General features: G+C 38.4%; 1 protein-coding gene across 4 annotated transcripts in view; it reads right to left on the bottom strand.

The window, feature by feature from the left end:
• Positions 1–19,577: 19,577 nt before the first annotated feature.
• LOC116735255 (septin-9-like) overlaps positions 19,578–25,066 on the bottom strand; it is a 96,023-nt gene continuing 90,534 nt past the window's right edge. For all 4 annotated transcript variants that reach the window (XM_032587010.1, XM_032587012.1, XM_032587011.1 and 1 more), the window contains 5 exons: positions 24,652–24,769; positions 24,284–24,379; positions 22,987–23,083; positions 22,272–22,323; positions 19,578–20,924 (listed from right to left, as the gene is read on the bottom strand). In XM_032587010.1, the coding sequence (XP_032442901.1) occupies positions 20,783–20,924; positions 22,272–22,323; positions 22,987–23,083; positions 24,284–24,379; positions 24,652–24,769 (505 nt within the window). In that variant the 3' untranslated portion in view covers positions 19,578–20,782. The remainder of the gene's footprint in view (positions 20,925–22,271; positions 22,324–22,986; positions 23,084–24,283; positions 24,380–24,651; positions 24,770–25,066) is intronic.

The raw sequence follows: 25,066 nt of genomic DNA, 5'->3' as shown, positions 1-25,066 counted from the left end.
ATTAAAATTTCTAGAATTTTAATATCTAATATTAATATCTGATAATATCTAATATCTAAATATCTGACTATTTACTGACTAAATAGGTATAGTCAGTACGTATTTGACTGACTGACTGACTTAGTCAGTTAGTCTGACTTTGCTGAAAGATAAAATAAATAAAATAAAGGTGCAAAAATAAAAACCAACAACACTTTTTTCTAACTATTATCAATGCTGCTGTTCTCTCTATGTTCTGCCCCCTGACACCTTCTGCATCCACCTAACGTTCCCCCTACTTACCTGGTTGTTTTCCAGTCCAGGCACACACACACACACCCATGCCCGCGCACCCCCACCCCCACACGCACCCCCACCCCCCATACCCCCACACTCACACCCACGCACACACACACGCACTTCCAGACAGGGGGATGAATCATTCATAGCAGCACATAATGCCCTCAACCCTTTCACCGGGGAGAGAGAGAGATACAGAAGCAGATAGAGAAGCACTGTAACAGGCAGAGACAAAAGCTGATGGAGAAAGATGAGCGCTGCAGTAATGGAGGAAGAAATGAAATGGGCTGAGATGTAATACAAAACGGTGAGCAGTATTAAAAACACATATTAGATCAAAATCACAAGGAGGCCGGCTTAAACATATTACCATTTAGTAAATGCTGTCTGGTATATCTGAACAACTGAAGACCAACATTTGTTGTGATGTGGCAAATAAAGCTTTGTTTCATGCTTTGGTAATTAATAAGCCTCTGTGAGTAAATCTAATGATCATGATCCATCAGGGATACTGATGATTAAATCACATGAATCTGAATTTAGAGGAATAACATATTAAAACATGTTTGTACTTTTTTAAAAAAATGCTCACTCTTTATATTAATTTAAAGAAGGCATATTGTAGAAGATGAGATTTCTGCTTAATAATTAAGTTATTAACTAAGTAATGACTTACGTAAATGGATAAGTCAGTTAGTTATAGCTTTAAACACAACTCTGGATAAGTTCTCTAAAATTGAACCATTATGTTTTGCACCTGGTGTTAAAATCCCAGAACTAAATGAAAGGATGACCTCAGTTTCCTCACAGTAGGTGTTGGTCTTTAATACAAGGCAGCAGTTCAGTACTTTGGCAACTGAAGGACATAGAAAGCAATAAGTTTTACAAATGTAAATCTGACAAGTGTTTATAATCCACATCCCCCAAGATAATATTTTGTTGAAATGTCCTTGTGTTGCACTTAATGCTGCAAATCTCAAATCTTCTCCATATACCCAGAACCAAACTGAGGACCATGCAGGATTCGGCCCTTCTGCTCTGTGGCTCCATGTCTAGGATGAAATGCCCTCCCTGACACGCCACTGACTGTTTTAAAAAGCATCTTAAGACGTTTCTTTTTAGCTAAAGTTTTGGTTCACTGTCTTAAATGTTCATTTTAACCTCTTTTATTTTTTATTTTTTAACCACTGTAATTGCTTGTTTTTGTTTTTAGCCTTTGTACCTATTTGACTGACTGACTTTGTCAGTCTGACTTTGCTGACTGACAGCAAAAGTCAGTCACTCAGCTCAAGTCTTGTTCCTTTTGTGTTGTCATCGACCCAAATACATGCAAAGCAGTATTAACAGGGAGGTGGTGTCAGTATGCTTTTAGTTATATTTCTGTTTCAGAACATCCTTCTGAAACGTGAAAATTTAGATTTTCATATTCAGCATGCTGAAAAAAAAGATAAAAACTGAATTTAAAAATAGAAAATAATCGCCAGACAGTATTTTTAAGGTTTACTTGTATTTGAAATCGAAACACTCCGCAATTTCAGAATTTTTCTTCTTCTTTACAACAAAGAAAGTACTACCAATAAAAGTACTACTGACTGCAGTAATTCCATTTAGTTTTTAAAAAGTACTTTAAAAAGTACTTTTTTTAAGAACCATAATGTTTAGCTGTTTAATAAAATCATTTATACATATAAAAGATTTATAAATATACATAGCACAATCTATGTCTTTCTGCTATGTCACCAGCAGAAAGATGTAGATTTGTTTCTTTGCGCAGGGAAATAAACAGATGAAGGAAAATTGTACAATTTATGTGACAACCCAGGTCATTGAATCCTGGAAAGTACCAAAGAATTGAAAGAGAAAATCCTAACATGTCCCGTGTTAGTGGCACCGATGACAAGTTAATAAGGCGTTTGTGTAAAGAGGCAGAGATGAGCATGCCACAGCCATGTCTGTCACCGCCCCTAACATGTTAAGTGCTTTCCATAATGGTAACCACAATTTTACAACTTGTCTTTTTGCCACTCATTACATCAACTTAAGCACACACACACACACACACACACACAGGCGCTGGATTGTGGTGCCTTTTTATTACGCCCTGCTGAGACAATGACAACAAAGTGAAACTGATAAATTAAGCCACTGCACCGCCAAAGGCCACCGCATGCCAAGCTTGGGCACTTATCAGAAAATAAACAAGTGCTGTTGAGTCCATTCCACTATCCTTCAGCTTTTATGACCTACAAAAGAATACTTTTCTGTCTCAAGGAGCCAAAAGTGTTTTCCTGTCAATGTATCCGACCTAAGCCCCTCCTTTTTCACCCTCCCCTCTTTCTTATTAAAAATGCCTTTGATGTCTTCAATGAGAGTCGGGGGGTGAGAGCAATTAGGAGATAGCAGTGGCACTCCATCTCCTAATAGCTGCACTGGAAGCGGAGCTGTGAGAGAAACCCCTCTAAACCTTTAGCACTATTCCTCTTTGAGGTGGGACAGGGGGAAGCGAGGACAGATGAGTAAGGTGATCAAAAGGGTGAAGAAATAGAACGGAGAGACAGATCTCCAACTCCAGGCTTACAGAGCCACTGCAGAATTTAAATGCACTCCTGCTCCCAAACAGACGACATCAGGAGGGGAACTAGATGTTGTTGGAACATCTAACAGAAAGTTTTGACTTTCTGACAGAAAGTCAAACATGGAGTTAATTGTGTGATAATGTGGGGCGGCTTTGCTTAAACAGAAAATGGACGACCTAGTGTAACTGATGGAGTCAACTGTTTTGCTCTATACCAGAAAATCCTGTAGGAGAACATCTGGTCATCAATTCAGGGTCTGCAGATCGAGGATGTTTGCATTATGCAGCAGAGTAATAATCATATAATAATCACTGATTCGATGTTAATATCTACATTGTTCATGATATTGACAAAAAAAATCTAGATTGGGTATCAGTGACAATTTTCTCAATCTGTAAGGGCGGACATATTCAGTCCAATTCTATGTTTTCTGCTCTGAGTGACATCATGCCTTTTTATTTATTTTACATTATATTGAATTCCAAAATGCACTTTCTGAACCTTTTGAAAGAAGGTTTGTTTTCTACATGCTTGACCAAGGCAGTCAACCTATTGTTCTTGTCAGATACCTGTCTGCAGTTGTTGAAAAGGCATCAAAAAGATAAACTCGATTTTCACACTTGGATTTGAGTTACATTTAAATCTTAAAAACAAAGAAACCTGAGTGGAGTTTTTATGTCCTGTAAGCAGGATTATGCCGATATGTAAGCTTCAGACTGAGGGCCACAGGTACTGAAAGCTCCCCCTCCATTGCATCGCCCTCACACACACACTGACTACAGTATAGTTAAGAGTCACCCCTTCTTTGGCTTCAAAGTACCTCACCCAACTTGATATCAGTTTTCTCAGCACTGAGAAATGCTGAGGTATTATGTCCCTCAGCCCGCAGGGACATAATACTCAACACAAGGGAGAAAAAAATTCATAATGAAAAATAAAAACATGAACATGGATCATCTGACAGATAAATGTATTTGTTTTAATATGGTACCTGTGCTCTCCACCCTTGTTTTAATGCCACCCTGGGTAACCGTCCACCAGGCAAATGTTACCAAATCGCCAATGGTGAAACTACAGAATGAGAAATGCTGTCATCTAAGCTGGAGGAGCTTAGATCAGTGGGGGTTGATGAGAAGTGAGTAGTATATAGTGCATCTCTATTCTTTTTTTAAATTCTTTTTACACAGATTTAGAAAGGTGTTAGGAACCTTGAGGGGGTTTCAGGAGACGCACGGAGGAGTTAACACCCTCAGTTAATCCACATATTGATCGCTTAACACAGCACCAACAATGATCAATACAGGCAATAAAACCAAACCCAGCTCTCTCCCAGGGGAGCGGTGACATGCGTCCTTAAGCCGAGATGTGTAGTGTGCGCATCTCCTCTCTTTGCATGGTGTCTGCAGAGTGTGGCTATTTTGTTCCCATCACAAATCAGTCAACTGGACAGCCCTCAGTGGCTGTCGAGCAGGCGTCCCTGGAGAGACAATCGCAACATTCAAGATGACAAAACAATCAGGGTGCAGCATAAGTGATCGGACAGCTGCTGGGGTGGCAGCCAGGGAGAAGTCGAAGCGCAGCATATGATATCATCGCTCAGACATTCACACCTTTTGTACAAATATCCAGTTACACGACTCCAAGAAGATCACATGCCGACATCCATAAAATACAAAATGAGTTGCATTGCCCCCTACAGGAGACTCAAATTATGAATAAACTTCAACCTTTCTTTAAGTATATTTACATATATCAGTAAAAAGACAAAATACATTTTTGTCCTAATAATTAAAAATTAGACATCTTTTGTAACTGTTTTCATCTTCTGTCATTTACAGTATTTACTATACAGAGAAAGGTTTGTTATTGCTCCTTGGCCCATCGGCATGATAATGGTCACTACTTTTACTGTGGTAGTTAGTGTAGCATCATTAGCATACTGTAATATAGTAGGTGAGATGGAAAGTCTGCTCATAATTTTGGGCAATGAGGTGAAGTGAGACAATTGCATCTTTTGATATTTTATAAAAATCACACTTATAAGTCCTGATCAAATGTATGAGGTGCAGAAATTGTTACTTTGAATCACCGTGTGCAAAAAAAAAAGAAAATATAATTCTGTAATTGACGATGAACTGATGATTCATCTGTAATTCCAGATGAATCGTCATCTCATTTATTACAAACACCTTTTTTTCTTGCAAAAGAAGAAACATAACATTATAAAAGCTATTTCTGATTTCTGAGACTTGAGTACACAGGATTAAAAAAAAACACTAAAAATGTGGTCTAAAATCTTGACAAAAGGGAAGCACGGCTGCTACATTAAAGCGTAGCAGAGGCTTGAGACAGGTAGTTGAACTAAGCCTGGGATAACGTGACAAATCCCAGAGCTTGTGCTCTTCAGTGGATTGTGCTTCATTAACAGATAAAGACTGGGGGAGATAAAAAAGGAAGACAGGTTTTCTCTTTGTTCCTCAGTTCTTTACACATTTACTGTTCTCTGCTCCAGGGAGCTTTAGTTGATGACCTTTAGGCTGCAGCACAGTGAATAAAATATCATTAACTCTCTGTCTAGCAGTACTTGTGCTCCAATTTAACTATGAGAGTCTTTGCGTTGCTATCTGTTGTCAGGTACAAATGTAAACCTATAATATTTTGTTTGGAATAACAGTTTGGAAAATATGAAGAAGGGATCAAGATCACCATCAGTATACAGTAGAAGCCAAATGCTTGCACACCTACTGTAAGAAATACACATGACCACTAAACGTTTCCTGTTTTACATAAATTAGTTTTATAGAAATCAACAAAATAAATGTTCCACCGACAGAAAATTAACATTTTTGGAATGAATTAGCCAAAGCCCAGATTGAAATTTGAGAGAGAAAAAAAAATCCATTGGTTAATAAGAAGACGGCTGTGAACAAGGGATGTACTCAAAATCAGAGAGAGTTAAAGGAGTATTTCTTAAAGTGTGTCTACAGTATGTCATATTAAAGGTGGAGAAAAGTTTGTTTGAAGATGATTTCATCATTTAAAACTCTCAGTGTCTTGGCATCCTAACAGGGGTGTGTTCACTTCGGAGAGCAACTATGTTCAAGTTCTCCACGCCTCTGAGTTACAGTATCTCCAGGGAATGTCCAGAGAGGTCGGAGTTCAGACACGACCCTCAAAGTGACAATCTTGCCAATATTTTTTCATCGATCAATATGGCTGCTGTAAGCTCTGACCTCTTTGAACACAACACATATAGCAATTAATCTTTAAATCACAATATACTGTAAAGAGTTCATCTTTCCCTTTGTGAATCTCAAACTATGGGCTGAATTGTAAAATTTGACTCAACTGAAGGTTTCTATAAGTAGTGACATTGAACAGAAGCGGATTAGACGTGCAGCTCTGCAGAGCGCTGCTGTCTCAGGACTGATCTGAAGACGCTTGAGGGTAGGGAGGTGAATCTGCTAAGAGGATGAAGAATGGGTTATTAATACCACAGATAAATAACCATCAGTATTTTGATACTATAGGAACAATGTGTAATTTGTGTGACATGTGTGTGTGTTAAAGGGAGATATGATATGAGAGGAGAATATATTAAGGCTTGTGTTTTTTAAAACCATATGTCTAAGCTCACAGACACAAATGCCTTAATGAATTAATCTTCAGTTCTGTGAACGCCTCCTTCCTGGAGATAAATAGAAGGATAAAGTCACACTTTTCAATTAGGTCAACCTCATAGTTTCTCATAGAGAAATGCAGTGATATCTTTCTTATTTTTTATCTGTTACCTTAATACCAGATTATACAAGACTGTTCTGAGCAAAACAGAGCCCCATTTCTATCTTTGACAATATTTATAAGTCACAATTCTTTTTAAAGCACCAAAAGATGTTTTTTTTTGCAGAATCAGGTTGTGATATCTTTGTGCAGACAGAGGACTATGAATGTTCACAACTTCTGCATATTTTTCTTTCATGGTGTCAGACTTCCTTTAAATCTCTCAAAGTGGTTTTGAAGCCTGTCTGCTTTTTCACTTTGTTTCTGCCCAGTCATGTTTCAGTTTAACACCAGATAATATTCAAATGAAAAGCTTATTTTTTTTTAAGCTTTTTAACACGGACTCTTCTACAATTTAAACATAAAAAGTTTCCTGACTCAGGGAAGCCAGGGTTGTTTCTACACACACAGTCTGTCATTTTAAAAATATTTTGTTTCTCTTTCTTTACTTGAATTCATCAAAATACCAAAATAGCAGCTTGACCGAAGTAAGGAAGCTTGCTTCAACAAGGTGATTTCTTTAAAAAGAGGGCTTAGTTGAAAGCCTGATAAAAAAAGAAACAGTATGATCGACAGAAAAATACTGATGCATTGCTTTTTTTTTTCTTCATTGTACATAATGTCGGATTTCAAAAGGGTGCATAACACCGTCCACCACGCTGGAGTGTGTTGCACAGAACATAACAGATAAAAACAAACAAAACAAAAACAACCAATGTAAATAATAATAAAAAAGCATCTTAACCAAACATTATGTTACTGTTCTCTGTGATCCACACAGCCTCATTGTGGGCTAAAGATTTATTGTGTTTTTCACAAGCAAAAAAACAAAAACGAAACAAACTTTATGTTCAATAATTCACATTATCTGGTGCTATATGTAGTTCCTTCCTGCTGGGCATAATAAGCCTATAAAGCTGCATAAAGCAGCTGAATATATATTTACTGAGTCTTCTCCGTCTCAGTCACTGCAGCCTCCATCCATTTAGAAACCCCGAGACGCTGAGATGGCTGCGAGTTAATTGCCATTTTATGTTGCAGTACAACGAAGCCTGCATGCCAAACAGAGGCAACGCCTTGATCTGCTGCCACATTTTTGATGGTGACAGTTAAACAAAATGTCACATGTGAGACGTGAGTTTCCCCAGCGAGTTGCGAAATGTCTGGAAAGCACCGAGCTGCCCTGAAACCTGATATTGGCTGAGAAAGTTGTGGTTTGGGTGCAGCTCTGCCTGCAGACAGAAAGTGTACCTGATGAGGGAGTTTTCTGCTTCTTCCCTGTCTCACTGTGCCACCGATCAAACACTGACTTCACAGGGGGGCTGATGGACGCACGCTGAGCCCACCTGCTCTCCTCGACACACACACACGCACACCCCCCCACACACACACACAACAGCAGACGTGTCTGAGTGACTGGGGGTGAATGAGAATGCCAGGCTTCAGTTTGCCTCTGCAATCAAGGAAGAGGAGAGAAATAACCCAACTCTGGAAAAAAAAAGAAAGAAAGGAAAGTGTGTCAATTTTTCTGTGTGTCCAGGGACAAGAGAGAAAAGACTCAATTCGCTATGGCACAGAGTAGGAAAGGAGACAAGGATTACAGCCTTGAAAGTCCTATTCTTCTCTTCAGGTTGGATGGGTTCTTTTCACCATTCCTATCTCGTAGCTGCAGCCCCGCAGGCTCATCCATCTCCATTTCCGGCTCCCTGTCATTGTGTCTCCAGAAGCAGCTCTGTCTCAAATCAATCTAATTACCAACTGCAGAGTAAAATCTGCAGCCACCTACCTGTCCACGGTTCAACCCTCCAGACTTAAACACTGCTCTTACAGCACCTCCATAATTTATTCTAAGAATTAGTACAAGTAATAGGAGCAGAATAGCAAATTAAATTTCTGGAAAATGTATCTCTCATTCTTTGCAGATTAAAACCATAATGAAAGGCATCTGATCCATAAGTTAGCACAACCGCACTAAAACATGATCATTTTTCAGAGAATTTGGGTTCATCATAAAAGCAGCCAATAGGCCCTTGGTAACTCTGGAGGAGCAGCAGAGATCCACTGCTCAGGTGAAGAGAACTTGTTTAGAGGGCAACAATTGTTAAAGAAATCCTGTGTGTGGGAATTCAGCGAGGGGATTCAGCAAACCCCCTCTGCTGGAAGGAGATGCTCTGGTCAGATGAGACCATGGCAGTATAATGCTGTGGGAGTGCTTTTTGTTTTCTCTCCACATCCCCTCCCCTTATTTTGCATTTGTTTACATTTTCAGAGCCCTTGTAATCAATGTGGAAGTTTGTTTTCTCTTTCCTTTTACTGTGGATTTTTTTCTAGTTTAAAACATAATTTTAATATGAAAAAGTATTAAAAAATATGTTTTACTAAATTTACACAGTAAATAAATTTTTTTTCAGATCCTCTGTAGAAAGATATACGAGAACTCGTGTGACTTAAATTGAAAATAGAAAATCATTTTGCTCCTATCTCCAGGATCAGAATCACAGGATCAGAATAAGATGTGGGACCAAACTTTCTTCCAACTCACCGGCGATTACAAAGGAACGAAACCCCATTTCTACCTACTTTGTAAAATACAAAAGTATGGCCAAGCAAGCGGAGAAAATTAGTCTGTTTTCCTCTCTGACAACGGTGGGCTAATTAAAAATCTGCCATTTCATATTCAGGACTAATTAGCTAAACGAGATGGCAGCTCAAACGTGGCCTTCTCTTAATTAAGCTGGAGAATTCGACATACACCTTGGTGCCGAGCTGAGCCGGTGTCTATGGCAACATCTGGGTAACGTGAAAGCTGCCCTGGCACTTTTCCAGTCACTGACCCCTGTTTTAGTGAAGGCAGAAGGCGGAGGTCATTTGCTTCTTCCCTGTGTACCAAATGCACTAAAATACCCCGAGTTCATATTGTATGAAGTCTTATTTAATGCCTGGCCAATTAACAAAGTGTTATTGGACATTAATTTGGTTAAAACAACAGCTGTTGTGTTGAAGTGTTGGACGTCTTTTGAATCATAATTATTAGACTAGACTTAAAATATCAGAATAAAAAATGTATTACGTCTTTGTTGGAGCAAAGAAATAAGAGTTTTGTTTCCTGTGTGTGTGTGTGTGTGTTCTGAAGACTTCTGGCAGTTTTGTTTTGAAAAAGAAGTAAGCTTAAATAAAGACCTGAATAATTTGTCTTTGTAATAACTTAAACTAGGAATGAGGGTCAGAAAGCACTAGTGCAACTTTCATCTGCTTGAAAAGTTTAGTCTCTCTATTTAAAGTCCAGTGTTCAAACCCATCGGCAGTAAAGCCAAAAATAATCAAGTTGAAAGTGCTTACATGTCAAAAATGTTATTTAAATGACAAACTCAAAAGCATGCAACATTTTAATAAATTAATCAAAGTAATATAATGTAGTAATGTAGAAAATGGTTCTCAAACGTTTTCCTTATTAAACGTCAGGTATACAATTTTCTATTTATTATTATTATTATTATTATTATTATTATTATTATTATTATTATTATTATTTTTATGCTTACTGTTTTCTAATTACTTGGTCTAGAAAAATAAAGTATTTTTGGCAATAGAACGGAAAGTGTGTCTCTATTTCTTTGGAAAAACCTTGGTGCATTTATTCGACTTTGATGAATAGAAGCATTCAATTCTGCTTCTGAGCTTAAGTTGCCATTAAATAATTGATTATTGATTTGTTTTCACCAGCATAAACCACCTCTGCTGGTGGTTTTTAACAGCATTCGTGAGGCATCACAAAAAATTTATGCAAATGGCCCCCGGGCAGCTTTCTTGCTTGGTGTGACCTTGCTTGGTTGGACCATGAATAAAAAACTTGTTGAATTGAATTTTTTATTACTTGACTTTTACTTATGCTTCACACATACAGCAGGATTAGCAACACGATACTAAAGAAAGAAGATAAAGTCATTAGGGATAAGAAGACAAAAGATGGTTTGTAAAACTTTTCTCTGCTTACTGCCGACTCCAATAATCCCCGTCGGAAAATCCTCTTTTATTCCTTACAAGGTTCCCGAATCTCGGTCAAATCCACGAAGGATATTAGAGAACTGAAGATTCTTCTCTGCCTTCATGGAGATTTGTGTCCTTCAAATCTTCCAGAGTCTGATTTACTTTCAAGTGGTTCTGTTGGACATGAGCACGAAAACAATGTTGGGAAAATGATCAACCTTTGTATAAAAAAAAAAATTGGAGAATAAAATAAGTACTGCTTAAAGCTATAGTGTGGAACTTTTTATTTTAAAAAATATGGTTTTAACACTTTTGTTTGGAGACAGAACTTGTGCAAAAGTGAAGCTCCTCCACCTCCATCTGCAGAAATGTGCTGAGCCAGGTGAGAAACAACCAAGCAGAACTAGGAGGAGGGTTTTAGAGCTGCCAATCAACCTCCTGCACTCGCTACTCAAGATTGCCGGTTTGTTGCAGCTGTGCTAATGGTGGAGAAACAACTTACTGTTACTGGAAACCTGTTTATCTGTCATCACTACCCTGTACTTTCACAGCAGGCGCAGTTGTGATGAACTAGCCGTGGCCTAGCAGAGAGAGAGAGAGCAAGGGAGAGGGTGTGTGCAGCTCGTACACAAGAATGATTGAGAGCACGAAGATTCTCCTCTGGCTGTTTCTGACCAAGTGTTGTATGTCTCATGTCTACCACGTATAGTGACAGGTTTAACAATTTGCCTTGAACATCTTGCATCTTAAAATATGTGTTTACTTTTTAGAAAGGGGTTGAAGAAAGAGATCAGTAGGAATCATTCCTGAACATGAAATGCCTCTGCAAAAAGAACATAACAGTGATGTCAGATTGTCTCTTCGATAGATACGTTTGAGCATCAGTGATTACATAAAAAGCAACTTACCTACATTTCGAACCTTTTTGTATTTTGATAGAGCGCTCAGTGTGTGATTTCAGTGTCTCCCCATTCTGTTGCATTGCTTTTGAATGAAATGTTTTGGGAAATGCAAATAGCAGTGTGTAATTCCAAGACAGCAGTCAAGTTTTCTGCTCACAGCACAAAGATTTTATCCTTCTTCTTATTGTTCCTTGTGACAAACGCATTAGAAAAGTCCTGATTTTACAAACAGAGTGTCTCTTTGAGAAAAAGAAAGATCTAAAATAAATGCATTGTATGAGTTTTTGAATACATCAATATTCCCTGTACACCAAATGCTCTTAAACTCCATTAATATTACTAAAGAAATGGAGGATTTTATATGTGGGTGTTGGAAAAAAAAGGCTACATCAAGAAACATGCTTTTAGCTGTTAGAGCAGGATGTAGGTTTCCATCAGATGCATAAAGGACACATAAAACCATTTTGATTCATTGTTAATATCGCTACATCAGGTGTACTGGTCTTAAAAGCATAATGCGGTTTCACCTTTTGTCCCTTTTGAATCCTAAAAAATCCCACCTGATGAATGGAGCCTTCCGGCGGCGCTCTGTAGTGAAAAGAACCGGCACCAGAGAGCTGCATAGATTCAAACTTCTAAATCCACACATTTCCTTAATGAGGACATATTATTTGCTGCCTTTTCTCTATTGCCTTTTCTTTTGCAGGTTTGAGAAAGCTTTTTTTTGTTTGTTTTTTAGAAGAATAAAGAAAACAAGGGTGTGTCTTTTAGCTGTCCTATGAGAGATGGAAAGGAGCAGAGATGTAACCAGGGTTTAAAGACTGGGGAGGCTTACCCATCTCCCCAAAATCTAGTTTATTATTATTTGTAGAACCTTTAACAAAAGCTGCAATATATCCACCAATACTTTAAGCAACGACTTGTATAAAACTTGGTGAAAATGCATGAAATTTAGCAAGATTCTAATTTTCATCCATTTTCTCAATGACATGACATTAATATAGTATCATAAGTTAAAAAAAGTTCCTACTATAACGATTAGGTAGAGCATGAGCCCAGCACATCCATTAAACGAAGGAAGATATTTCAAGCAGCTGGCAACACTGAAACGAGGGGAGAAAACAAAGAAAACAAATCCAGTAATAATGAATTTCTCAGATTAATACACATCCACACACTCCCATACACTCCCTCTCACACGCAGCCTCCAGCCTTAACAGATAAATCTAATCTAATGCGAGAGTATGCTCCATAACATCATTAGTGTGAGAATCTAGACTGTCTAGTGTTGCTGTGCAGACAGTGTGTTGGTTCTGCATGTGTTTGTGTTGAACCGTAATAGCTGTCAAATATTGCAGCCAGCTGAGCTCCACTGGTTCCATCAGTGTGGAGATTAGCACTAAAGTACACGGATGCACTTCTTTTTGATAAAGAAAATGGTTTCAAAACCTTTTATTTAAAAAAAAACTCTTTCTTTAAAAATGTTTATCCAGCAAGAAGAAGTAAAACCTAATCGTAGTTCTGATTAAACTTAAAGGTTTAAACATCCTGACCATGTAATACAATTCATTCAAATCAATTTAAAAATACTTTATTTATGCCAAAAGTAAATTAAATGTCGTAGCTCATATCTTCCATTTGTTTTGTCCATTGCGTGTTTCCTTTTATGAATTTACACAATCACCTCTAGAGCCAAGTTTGATCACCTTTTCAGCTTTTTAAGTCCCTGGTTTTGATTTTGCTACTTAAACAAGAGACAGCAGAGGAGATTAAACTCTACAAAACAGTCTAAGAGATCTGCCGATATTTTACAGCAAACATTGAAGGATCTGAACTTCTACATGCCATCTGCCTGATCCCTATTATTATATATAACCTCACTGATGTGTCTCCAGTCCAGTCTGTTGCCCAGGTGAGCAATGAAATGCTTATCACTTTAAGTCAAAGTAGGAAAAGATTGTTCTATAAGTGACTGAGGCAAAATTGTGAAACAATTTTGAAACCCCTATGTTTCCCCTTCCGAACACAGGATTTCTGCAAGATGTTTGCAATATTTTCATTTGAATTTTTTTTCTGCCTCATTATCTGAATGGATGCACATTATTACCTTCACCGCCTGCAGAGCGCAGAGCGATTTAAATATGACTCTTCTGGTGTCTGGGTTCTATTTTAAAAAGGAAATTCTTCACTTCATTCACTTCAGACAGAACAAAGACAAAAAAAAAATCAACAGAAAAAAAACCCAACTTGAAAATCAAATCCATGTCATCCTGTAGATAGGTCCTGAACATGTCAGTGCTGAGACAGATGATGAAGATTAGTTTAGCTGCACTGGGTGAATACACACGCGGAGACATTTCTCCTCTAATAATGAGCTGATTCTTCCTCTGCTTCACACAACGGGCTTGAAGGAGACAGCTTTATTGGCTCATTTCTGACTGACTGACAGCTTCAGGAGAGTTTGTGCACAAAGAGAAGACAGTTTTCACACTATATTAAACCGCGCACAATATCAAACCCTTCAGGAGAGACAAGTTAATAAAGACAGGGAAAAAAAAACCCCGGAGGACAGACGTGCACTTGACAACAGAGACACGTACTTTTGCAGTTCATATCAAGTCACCTCTGATGTGATTCAGGTCAGAGAGGTGAAAGTGGCTTAGTTCAAGGACAACGCCAGCTTACAGAATCAGAGTCAGGTGTGCTGGTATCTGAGGGGTTGTAGTATACGCCTATTGACTTGGTGGTTATGAGCGACAGTCAACTGGGGAGAAAAAACCCCAATCCGGCTCTGAGGGCAGATCTGTAACTTGAGTGACATACTGCCGAGCTGAAACTCGATATTAGATCTCCATGGCAGCTCAGACTGTAGGTTACCATGAGGATAAAGGTCAGGTATAGTGATACCAGGTGGAAGTTACCTTTTACAGTTTTACACTGATTTTTTTCCCCTCTCTATCCATTTTCCTCCTGTAGACACTGTTTTCAGACAATTTTTCTGGCAAGGGTTTTATCACTTGCAGTGTTCTTGTGTTATTTTTAGAATGTGATCTACTTTTTTCTCACTATTAGCAACTTGAGGGATGGTTTCAGGGTAATTAATGAATTTTCATCACTGTTTCCATCGCCACTGAAACCAATGTGCATGCATCACAAAAAATAAGTGATGATTTCCTTAAGGCATTTATCTTTTTTTTTTTTGCTTACTGCTCTGAATGGCATCATGTTTAGCCTCATTCTTAATCACGTTGCTACCTTCAGATTGCCTTTTTCACTTCTGTTTGTCGTATCTTCAATTTGGATATTGAGAGCCTGAAATCAAACCCCAATCTGCGCTTTAAGGATATTTTCTCCATCTTAATTTGATCTCTGTGTGTGGATATACCTGTGCATTCAGATGATGTGCCTTTCTCAAACATTCATGAGCAGATGAGCTTATTAAACACAAGCTAGGTTTGCATTTTCAGCAGTGATTTTGTGTGTCCTGCATTTTGGGGAATATTAACCTTAATCACTGACTGATCAATTAGAAAACATATGAGCCGCCAGGTTGTGATGGCAACACTCATTGGTTTGGATGGTTTTACTGAGGTGAAAAGCCTCGGATGTTTAGTGACAGGGAGGTGTTTAAAAATGAAAGATCCCCAAGATGGATGCCACTTGCTGCTGTTTTTGTGTTTCTAGCTAAGCTAACTGCTAATATAAGAAGCTGAAACCAGTTCAAAAGGTCAACCTTGTGATCACTTGCATGTAAAAATCCAGATATTTAGAAATATAAGACACACAACTATTTTTTCTCACTGACATTAAAACAGACTGTTTTTTTTGTTGTTGCTAAGAGTAAGTTAGTATTACCACAATTATTGCTAGTTGGTAAAAGTCGGAGTTATGAGAAAACATTGTTGATGCTTCCATATTATAGTATTTACGGAGATTTTGACCCATTCCTCCTGACAGAATTGGTGTAACTGTTTTAGATTTGTGAGCTGCCTTGCTTTCACACACCTTTCTAGCTCTACCCACAATCCATCTCTCTGTGATGATAACCTGTCTCATATCTTGAGCTGTTGCTTCAATATTTCATCACAACGTTCTTTGCTTATGATGCCATCTCCTTAGTGAAGAGCACCAGGCCCTCCTGTTGAGTCATGACAGAAAGATACAGGCGTTTCCAATTTGGTTCCATCTCTGCTTAATAAATAACACTTAAGATCTGATTTAAATCATTTTAGAAACAGATAAGGACATGGAAATAATTTTATTTTCACTCGTACTGTATGTGAGGATTCATGATTGCATCTGTACTGGCTTGTATGACGGTTCTGAAGATAAATTAAAGTGTTACGATGAGATTTTCAATATAAAATTGGTGGATAACAAAAGCTGTATCCTTGATTGTAATAATGAAAGCGCTTCTACTGCCTTTAATCTAACACTTCAAATAAAATATATATTCTCCCGCTTAAGATACTCATCTGTACTGTCTTATATTCAACATGACATTCTTCATTTGCAGCTAGCTAGTCTGCACAAGGAAGCTTTTGCAAATATCATCCTGCTTTGTCATTCAGTCATAGCAGCAGCCTGGATGCTGTAATTTAATTGGTCATTTTATACGGCTCTTTTGCTACCAGGGATATGCTTGTGTATACACTCCAGATAGCAACAGAGCCAATCTAATTGAATGTAGATAAGAAAAAAAAAATTGAAGTTTGGTTAAAGAACAAACTTAATAATTGAGCAGAATCTTTATGCGAAACAAGGTTTAAGTGTGAATTTAATCATTTCTGAAAGTTTCACACGTCTCTGTACGCAAAAAGAAATCCCACCAGTCCCCACTTCCCACAGCCGTTCTTCCTTCAGATCTCTTCCCCCGCCCGGCTCCTTTCATGCTCCTCACGTCTCAAACTCACCGCCGTTCATCACCTCTGCTCGCCGTCTTCTGACAGGAAGAGATGATTTTTCACCACTGATCCTCCATCAGCATCCCTCTATTAGGAGATGCTTCCGGCTCAACACGTCTCTCAGAGAGTGATTTGCAGTGCTGTTGTTCAATATCTGCATTACTGAATATCTGTCATTATGACAGAATCAGCTTTGCAATTCTGAAACCAAAAAGTTAAAAGAGATTTGATGGAAACCAAGAATGTGTATTTGTTTCATTTCATGGTTCACCGACAGCCGTGTTCGCTTTAAATGATCACCTAATGGCAATATTTTCCCCACAATGGATGGCATATTCTGCTTTCCAGCAGTGAGCAACAGAATCCCTGTCATGAATCTGAGCGTACTGCATGACACACCCGACAATTAGTGATTTCCCAGATTACAGATGTTTGAAAGTGTTCAGTCCTTTGAACCCTTCATCCAACAGGGAGAGCTTTGTCTTTCCCAACCGTGTTGGCGCTCTTTTATGGGAATTTTTCAATCCAATCTACTCGACATCTATCCAAAGAATCCCATTTCAGCCCTCCCTTTTCAGACAGCTAATTGAATCTGCAACTGACTTTTAATTAACAGCAGGGCTGATCTCCATAAAGCCGAATGATTTGCATACGGGTCTTCAGCCTCTTCCCCAATGCATGTCTGAGAGGCTGGCGAAGAGCCAAGAGCAAGACAGGTAGCCGACTTCGGAGAGAGAGAGAGGAGGGGTGGCAGGGCGGGACGAGGGGCTTCGGCTGGAGAAGGAGAGAGTGTGCCAACAAAGGAGAGGAGAAGCAGCAGACTAGGGAGGGATGAGACAAATGAGGGCAACACCACCTTATGCCCGTGCAGCAGAGGAGAGCAGCAGATATGCAAATACATGCAAAACATCGATAGAGCTTCTCAGAGAAACAGATAACTCCAGTGATTTTCCAATCAGGCTGGCTAATTATAAAAAAAAAAAAAAAAAGGAAAAACATGACGCGATGCTATATCGTTCTCATCATACAAACAGATGTTAATTGGTAGCACATCGTCTCTATGCAGATAAGATGGGCAGACGCATTAACAAGATATGGCAATGGGGTGCAATGCATTATGATGCACTCAAGCTAATACTGATGAAAAGAATGGCAATTAAACCTTTAATTTTCTTTTTAACATGAACAAAAACCATTCTGCTTCCTGCGTAAATACTTTGTTTAGAACCTCCCTTCACTGTGAAAACGGCTGCTGGTCTTTTGGGTTTTGCTTCTTGCATATCTAGGAGATGAAGGTTTTGCTTATTGCTGCTGGTTGCTCAGACTGGATGAGGAGCATCAGATGTTGCACTTTACCACACATTCTCAACTGGTTTAAGGTTGAGACTTTGACTGGGCCATCTCAACACACAAATTGTTCTATCTCAGGCTGTATGCTAAAGGTTTGCTGTCCTCGTCTCATGTTTCCTGCAGGTTTTTCTACAGGATCGCCTTGGACCTTTAGTCCTTACAGGTGTAAAGTAGAACTGAAGTCAACTTCAGTTAGTTTCTGTGCGCAAACTTGGCGAATAAAGCCGATTCTGAGGAACACCCTCCCCACAGGATGATGCTGCCATGTGTCACTGCAAGGACGTTTTATTCTGAGTAAGGTGCTGTGTGCCATAGAGGCAAAAAGTTCTGATCTGAGCGGAGCAGCTTCTTCCACATGTTTACTCTGACCCCTACAGGGCTAATGATGAACTACAAGCGGAACGTCTTCCACAAGGGCAGAGATTCATCCAAATGAAACCTTAGTTCTGAGCTTTTGGCTGCTTGTCAGGTTACTGTTCTCAGTCAGTTTAGGCCACGTCTTAATAGACTGGCATCATGTGTTAGCTTACATTCCCTGCCAGCTTTCTGTCTGCAGTGTTCCTTGGTCTTTGTGAAGATGTCTTCTAGTAGAAAACAGCACAGCAGCTGTCTTCTAATGTTCTCTAACAAACCTCTAAGATTTTCACAAAACTGGTTGATTCCATTCAATAATTAAGGTGACTTCTATGTTTCATTTAACGGTAGCAGAAAACATTTCCAGATTTTATTCAGAAAAAACCCCCAACATGTATCCTTTTCTTTCTCTATGTTTTATTTTGATATAAAACCAAAATAAAACACACAGTAGTTTGTGGTTATGTGGCAACATTTCAAGGCGTTGTATATCCAGCCTTAAACAACTCCACACGTGCGCAGCCTGTATTAAACAAACTGTTTGTGTCTGTCTTGGAGATGCCAAATTCATTAGTACCCATAAAGCATGCACCTCATTAATGAATGTCATTAAAGCAGGCGGCGAAGCGCTGGGTGGCTGCCAACGAGACGACTGCTAGGTGGCACGCAGGAGAGGCGGCGAGCCCCAGTTGGTGCAGAGCTGAGCTGCAGCTGCTTCTCTTGCAGTTTTTTTCCCCCCCAGGAGGACAGAAGCAGGCAGGAAAAGAAACATGAGGAATGAGGAGATTTCAAATTATGAGATGGCGGAGGGTTAAAGCTTGCGAAAGAGTGGCGGTTAAGGGCGTCATGGCTGTGTGTGGCGCTGGATGGAAACCATGGAGGATGGGCGAGAGCGGGTGCCATTTCGAGGAGCAATGATCCAAGTCGCCATTTTGAAAATCGCACAAACATTTAAAGCAATTACTTTAGGTTGAATGGTAAAATGTCATAAGGTTTGTTTTGAAGCTAAAAAAGTATTTTTTTTTCCCCCAAGGGAGAACTAGTAAAAACTTACTTTGCTGACTATTTAGATTCTTTGGACTGAACATCCTAAAGTGTGGCCGTCTACTTTGGAGCTTACAACTCCTTTACTACACACCTCACCAACAGAGGAACTCATGCCCCAAGTAATTAGTGCTAATCAGCTATGCACTGACCATGTAGAGAGACATATTGATCCCACAAGGTAATCGAGGAATGGCTTAATGACAACTTAAGAGCTCGAGTGAGTAAATTACACCTGCGAATAAATGCTGTGGGGATCCAGTGTAGCAGAAAATGATCTAAAGCTTGGTCTTTTAATCTGAATAAAGTCCCCTGCATCCCCTTGCTATGAGGTGAATTAATGAGAAAAAACAACAGCTTAAACAGGACTCTTATTGTGAAACAGTGGAAGTGATAGGATAAATATTTAAAACTTCAATCTTTATTTCTTTAAAATAAGATAAAAGAAACTTTGTTATCAATAATACAAGTACAAAAATGTATCGGAACACAGAGGAATATACAAGACAGAGCAAAACAGCGACAGAAGGACATTAGATATGCATGGAAGAGAAATATTGTTGGTACATTGTGGTCAACAGAGCAAAAAGTGGTCTGGTCGATGGAAGATAAATGACACGCGAGGACTAAAAGATGTCTAAATGTAATTTCAGGTGGAACCAAAAACCTGCTTCTCTTTCCAGTTTCAGCCGACGAGCTCACAAATCATCCTCCAATAAATAAGGCACTGAGGAGGATCCCCCCAAAAAAGCAGGAAAAGCTCGAACGTCTGAGCCCGTTTGTGTTGATATTTTTGAATAACTGGAAGACGAGTCTTGAAAAATGTTCACATTTTATAACGTGCATAAATACTTTTTCCATCTTAAATCATACTTTACGATATTTCTACTAAATAACGATGTTTAAAAAAATTTTGACATTTATATTTAACAGGATATGAACAAAGAATCGAAGCAAAACACAGGTTGTGATGCGCAAAAAAGAAAAACCTTCAGGCACATCGTGTTATTTGGTGACTTTTTGCTGAGTTTACCGTTTTGGCATGTCAAACATTTTGGGAAAGAACTAGCTCATCTTCTTCCAACATGCTCTGATCATGTATTGATATTAAAACATGATCTTCATCAGTTTTTATGCATATTATTGTAGTGTGTTCGTCGAGACAAAACACTGTGCTTCTATTGTGGCACAAATTCCTACCATGGAAACAAAAACGCCAAACTTGTTTAACTGATTAAAGCAAATCAGACAAATCTGATCAGTTTGGTAGACAAAAAAAAAACAAAAAAAACATTTTGGCACCCAAAATATAGACTGTAAAATTTGTAAGACATGAGGGATATAAAACCAAAGCTGCAGCACAACTTGAAGGCAGAACCCTTTCTTCTCTGTTTTGTCATTGGTAAAGATAAGTTTGAAAAAATAAAAATAAGGCAATAAACTGATAAAAAGTCCTTTAAGCTGAAGATGATAAAGTCCCTCTGACAGGATTTAGAGTTTTTACCCCACCTGTGAGATCAGGGCTGGGTGGAGGGAGGCTTGGAGTAGAGGGAAGATCAGAGTCTTGCATCTCGTGTGTTAGTCTGCAGTGGAGGGCAGGTGGCGTCTACATCTCGTGGGCAGTCAGGTGATGTTCAGGGACGCCGTTGGCATGAGCCACTGCAGTGTTGTTCTCATTGAGGCGCCTCACGCGGTACATTTCATAGTGGATGCTGCTGGTGATGTCCTTAATATTCTGCATGTGGGTCCTGAACAAAAAGACACATGAGAGCACGATAAGAGAAGATACCAGCCATTTAATCAGATTTTATTTTTGCTGTTTCTACAGATACATGGTTGTCAGACCCTATGCTTTTATAAAATGACTAAATATATTTTCAAACATGAAAATTTTGTTATGCAGGCATTGAACTAAATTAGCAACAACAACAAAAAAGACTTGGCAAAAACTTCAACCTGGTTGCTGGAAAACATTTAGACAAAGTCATGTTTTATGTAATGACTACATATTTTCAAATTGTATTTTCATCTTATTATAGTGTCCATTTTTGGGAGTCTAGTCAAGAAGTATGGTAGGACTTGTTGCCTTAGAAAGTTGGTGGCAGATTTGCTCCACAAAGTGCAACTTTGTGGAACTCAAGGCAACAAAAAGTTGATGAGAACTCTAAACCTCCGTCTGATGAAAGCCAGACAAGACATAAAAACAACCTGCAAAAATTTAAAAAAATCATACAATAAAACACCATAAACTCAATTAATGTACTTGGGGAAGTGGCATATGACAGTATTATATTTTAACAAATTAGGATATGTTGACAATCTGCTGGTCATGTGTTACAACATGTGTTGGCTTTTTTTGCCAATATTTGCTACATTTTCTCCTTTGAGGAAATTATTATCGTAAACCTTCTGTAAAAACAAGTTAATCATGAAATATTTGTTTCATTTTGGATTTGTTTCATCCTAGCCTGAGTAGATGGCTAGGATGGAAGAAGTGCTTTAGAGCTACCCAGTCTGTCACTGAAAACACTTCAATTTTTAAAATGTTCTCAACTTTAAAAGATTGAGAAGTTTTCTAAGGCTGGTTTCTAAAAGATGGCCACAAGTACACAGCAGATTTAAGAGCTGATCCAACTGCACCACATTAGTGCCAGCTGAGTCCAGCCTCAAACATCCCAGTCTGGTTAATGTGGTTATTGTCAAATTAGCACCCTTACCAAAATTCACTTAAAATATCATCATTTCTAACTTTTCATATTTATTATCAACTTAAAATGTTTCACTCATACCATAGTGACAAACCTCTCTCAAATGATAAAAAGTGGATTAACTTTAAAAATAGAAAATCTGTCATTTATTTAAAGCAGCAGGAATTAAGAAAATAAAAACAGATCCACCATATTTACTAAAAACCCTGCTAATCAGAATGAGAGCCATCTTTGATTAGAAAAAAAATGAACAACTGTTAACAGTTTTTGTCAAAGTATCACAGAACTCCCCTAAAATCCCACCTCAAAGCCAAGTGCTCCCTAGTTTTATGTGCATGTTAAAATTAATGTGACATAAAAAGGTTGAGGATGCCAAAATCCACTCACCTGATGAGAAGGTCTCGTAAGTAGGCAAACTCACAGTGGGCGATGTTCTCCACTGCATGGGAGAGAGGAAACATGTCTTCAGTATTTCAAATAAATGAAGAAATCTCACAAAAACAATGTCACAATGCAGAAGGTGTTTAAGTCGGGTTATAAGAATAGCCCACTAGGGGGAGGTGCAGATCTTGGTGCATTTTTTTTTTCAAGACACAAGTAGTTAATGCATGAATATAGCTACAGTCTGCTCTGATCTGCTGCACAGATCTCTGCAGCTATGTAAATAAGAGGAGATAAGTATCGCTGCAGAGAAACTACAGCAGACAAGTGTCTGCGTGTCTGCAGAGTATGCTGCAGGAAATGAAGCTTCTTTAATGAGAGATTTGATAAAGAATCACAGAGTTCGATCTGTAGTGGCTAACAATTTATAACAGAGGGAATGATTCGAGACGAAACATTGTTAACACTATCTGCATGACTAAAGTTGTTTTTGAGATTTTAGTTAAAAAAAAGTAACATCCTTTAAAGAAGTGCGGCTTTTTAAAGTCAAAGTCTAATAAAAAGCTTGAAGTAGCACAACAGTAAACTGGAAATTCGTTTACAGCATCAATTGTAATAACTGCATCTCCATTTTTTCCTATTAATCAAAATATTTCCATCTAAGCTATAAAAGTACTGCTTTGATGATGGATCATAGATTATATGCGTAGGAGAAATTTACCTTCAATAGTGCCCCACTTGGTCTTCCTCCCCAGCAACCTTCTGCCGTTCACTTGGTACTCCTGATCGCTGCCCACGACCGCAAATGGGATCATCTCCTGCCCCAACAATCAGAGAGTCACAGTGAATTACAAAGACTCTCCTAAAGCCTTGAAAAAATATTCACATCTCTTGAACTTTATCAGATTGTGCTACATTGCAACCACAAATAAATTTTAAATAATAGTAATAGGTCAACACAAATCAGTGGAAGACTAAAATGCAGCTTTTTTAATTAGTACTATTTTAAGATGCTTTCTTATGTTTCTGCTGTTTCAGGATAATTCTTAATAATTATATAGTTATTCCTAATAATTATGTGATTGATACAATTTTATTGTTTTCTGAGCAGAGTGACTGTCCAAACATCATGGTAGAAAATGTTTTGAATTTTGCAAAAATCCACTTATTGATACTTACAATAAAGTGTGACCTAAAACTACTTTTACTAACGATGAATGCCTGCATCAGGTGCTGGAAGGCTTTACTCAAGACAGACACTAAAATAAGTAGTACAGTAGCCATACAATTTCTTACAGTCGGTCTCAAAATCCTGTTAATCAAAGCTCTTACAATCTTCATCATCATAATCATTACTGTCAAGTCCTCTTCAGAAACTGTAATCAGAACAGCAGCAGCTGTAATTAATTGTAGCAATAAAATTCTTATCTACCATGATTAAAGAACAGTGTAAAATATGCAACTGTCAGAGGTCACTACAGTACTCACTTTTAAATAGATACAACTCTGCAGTGTGTGAGTGTGTTGTCTGACATGCTTCAAAAACGTCCTGCCTCAGACACTCCCACAGCTCCCAGTTTGGCAGGCGTAGTTTAAAAGTTTTAGTGAAAACTGAATGTGACCACAGTTTGCAGCTAAATTAAAAGTGAACTTGTTAAAGCTTTCTTTCCATAATGGTTTTCTTCTTGCCACCCTTCCACAAACACCAGATTTGAAGAGCACAAGCATCAGTATAGCTGTGGATCTCTGCAGTTCCTCCAGAGAAACCCTCTGTGACAATCATCAAGCGTGGCATATAATCATAACTCCTCCATGATTTTATCCCTGCTGTTTACTTTGGTCGGCATTTGTTCGCTAATTTTCTCTAACAAACTTCTGGACTGATACTGAGATTAAATTACATACACGGCAACTAATTATGTGACTTCTGAAGGCGTCTTGTTGTCCTGAAGAGGGTTCAAGGGCTGTACATGCTTTATTATATTATTAGCTTTAGGTGAAAAGCCATATTCTCTTACCCTGATCTTTTCATTAATCATTCTGTCCTCTGCGTCCTCGTCAAATTCCTTCTGAGGGTACACATCAATCCCATTGGCTCGCAGCTCTTCCCTGATCTGATGAGAGCAAAACATACACACAAAATAAACTTCAACCTGCTAGTTTTAATTTATTCCTATATAGATATGCAACACATGCACTTAAATCGGATCAGATTAGTAGTAAATTATATCATACTTATCAATTATCATCTGTAATTGACAAAAAATAACATTAGATGTTTATACGTAGAACATAATCATGCCTGATCATTCCAAAAAAATAAAATGAAATAAAAAAACTCAGACTAAACTTTAAATTTTCTCCTGAAGCTGAAAACAAAGATTACCTTCTTTTTGAAGAAGTCTCTCTCTTCCAGCGTGAGAGTATCTGCCTTGGCAATGACCGGGACGATGTTGACCACCTTGCTGAGACGCCTCATGAACTCCACGTCGAGAGGTCGCAGACTGAGGGGGAGAAAATAACAGAGCAAAATTACGAGAGAGAACAATGAATCATCTGAAAATTGCAATACTAGATTTGAGCAGCAGAGGGCAGATTTTCCCAACTATTCTCCCAGATCAAGTCATTACACGTCCATCAGATCTACTGGAGGCTTCAGGTCATTAAATAGCCAGAATCTCACAGTTTGTGGAAGCTTCTACATATTTTTAGATTCTGTCCAGCTAGTGTGCACTGACTCAAAAGCACACAAAAAAATGACAGAAATGTAAAAACTGATTTCTTGAACCCAGAAACGCTCT

The sequence above is a fragment of the Xiphophorus hellerii genome, chromosome 16 (genome assembly GCF_003331165.1).
Source record: "Xiphophorus hellerii strain 12219 chromosome 16, Xiphophorus_hellerii-4.1, whole genome shotgun sequence".
Lineage (NCBI taxonomy): Eukaryota > Metazoa > Chordata > Actinopteri > Cyprinodontiformes > Poeciliidae > Xiphophorus > Xiphophorus hellerii.
The sequence above is the reverse complement of the archived record's forward strand: the minus strand, read 5'-3'. Positions and strand labels throughout refer to the sequence as shown.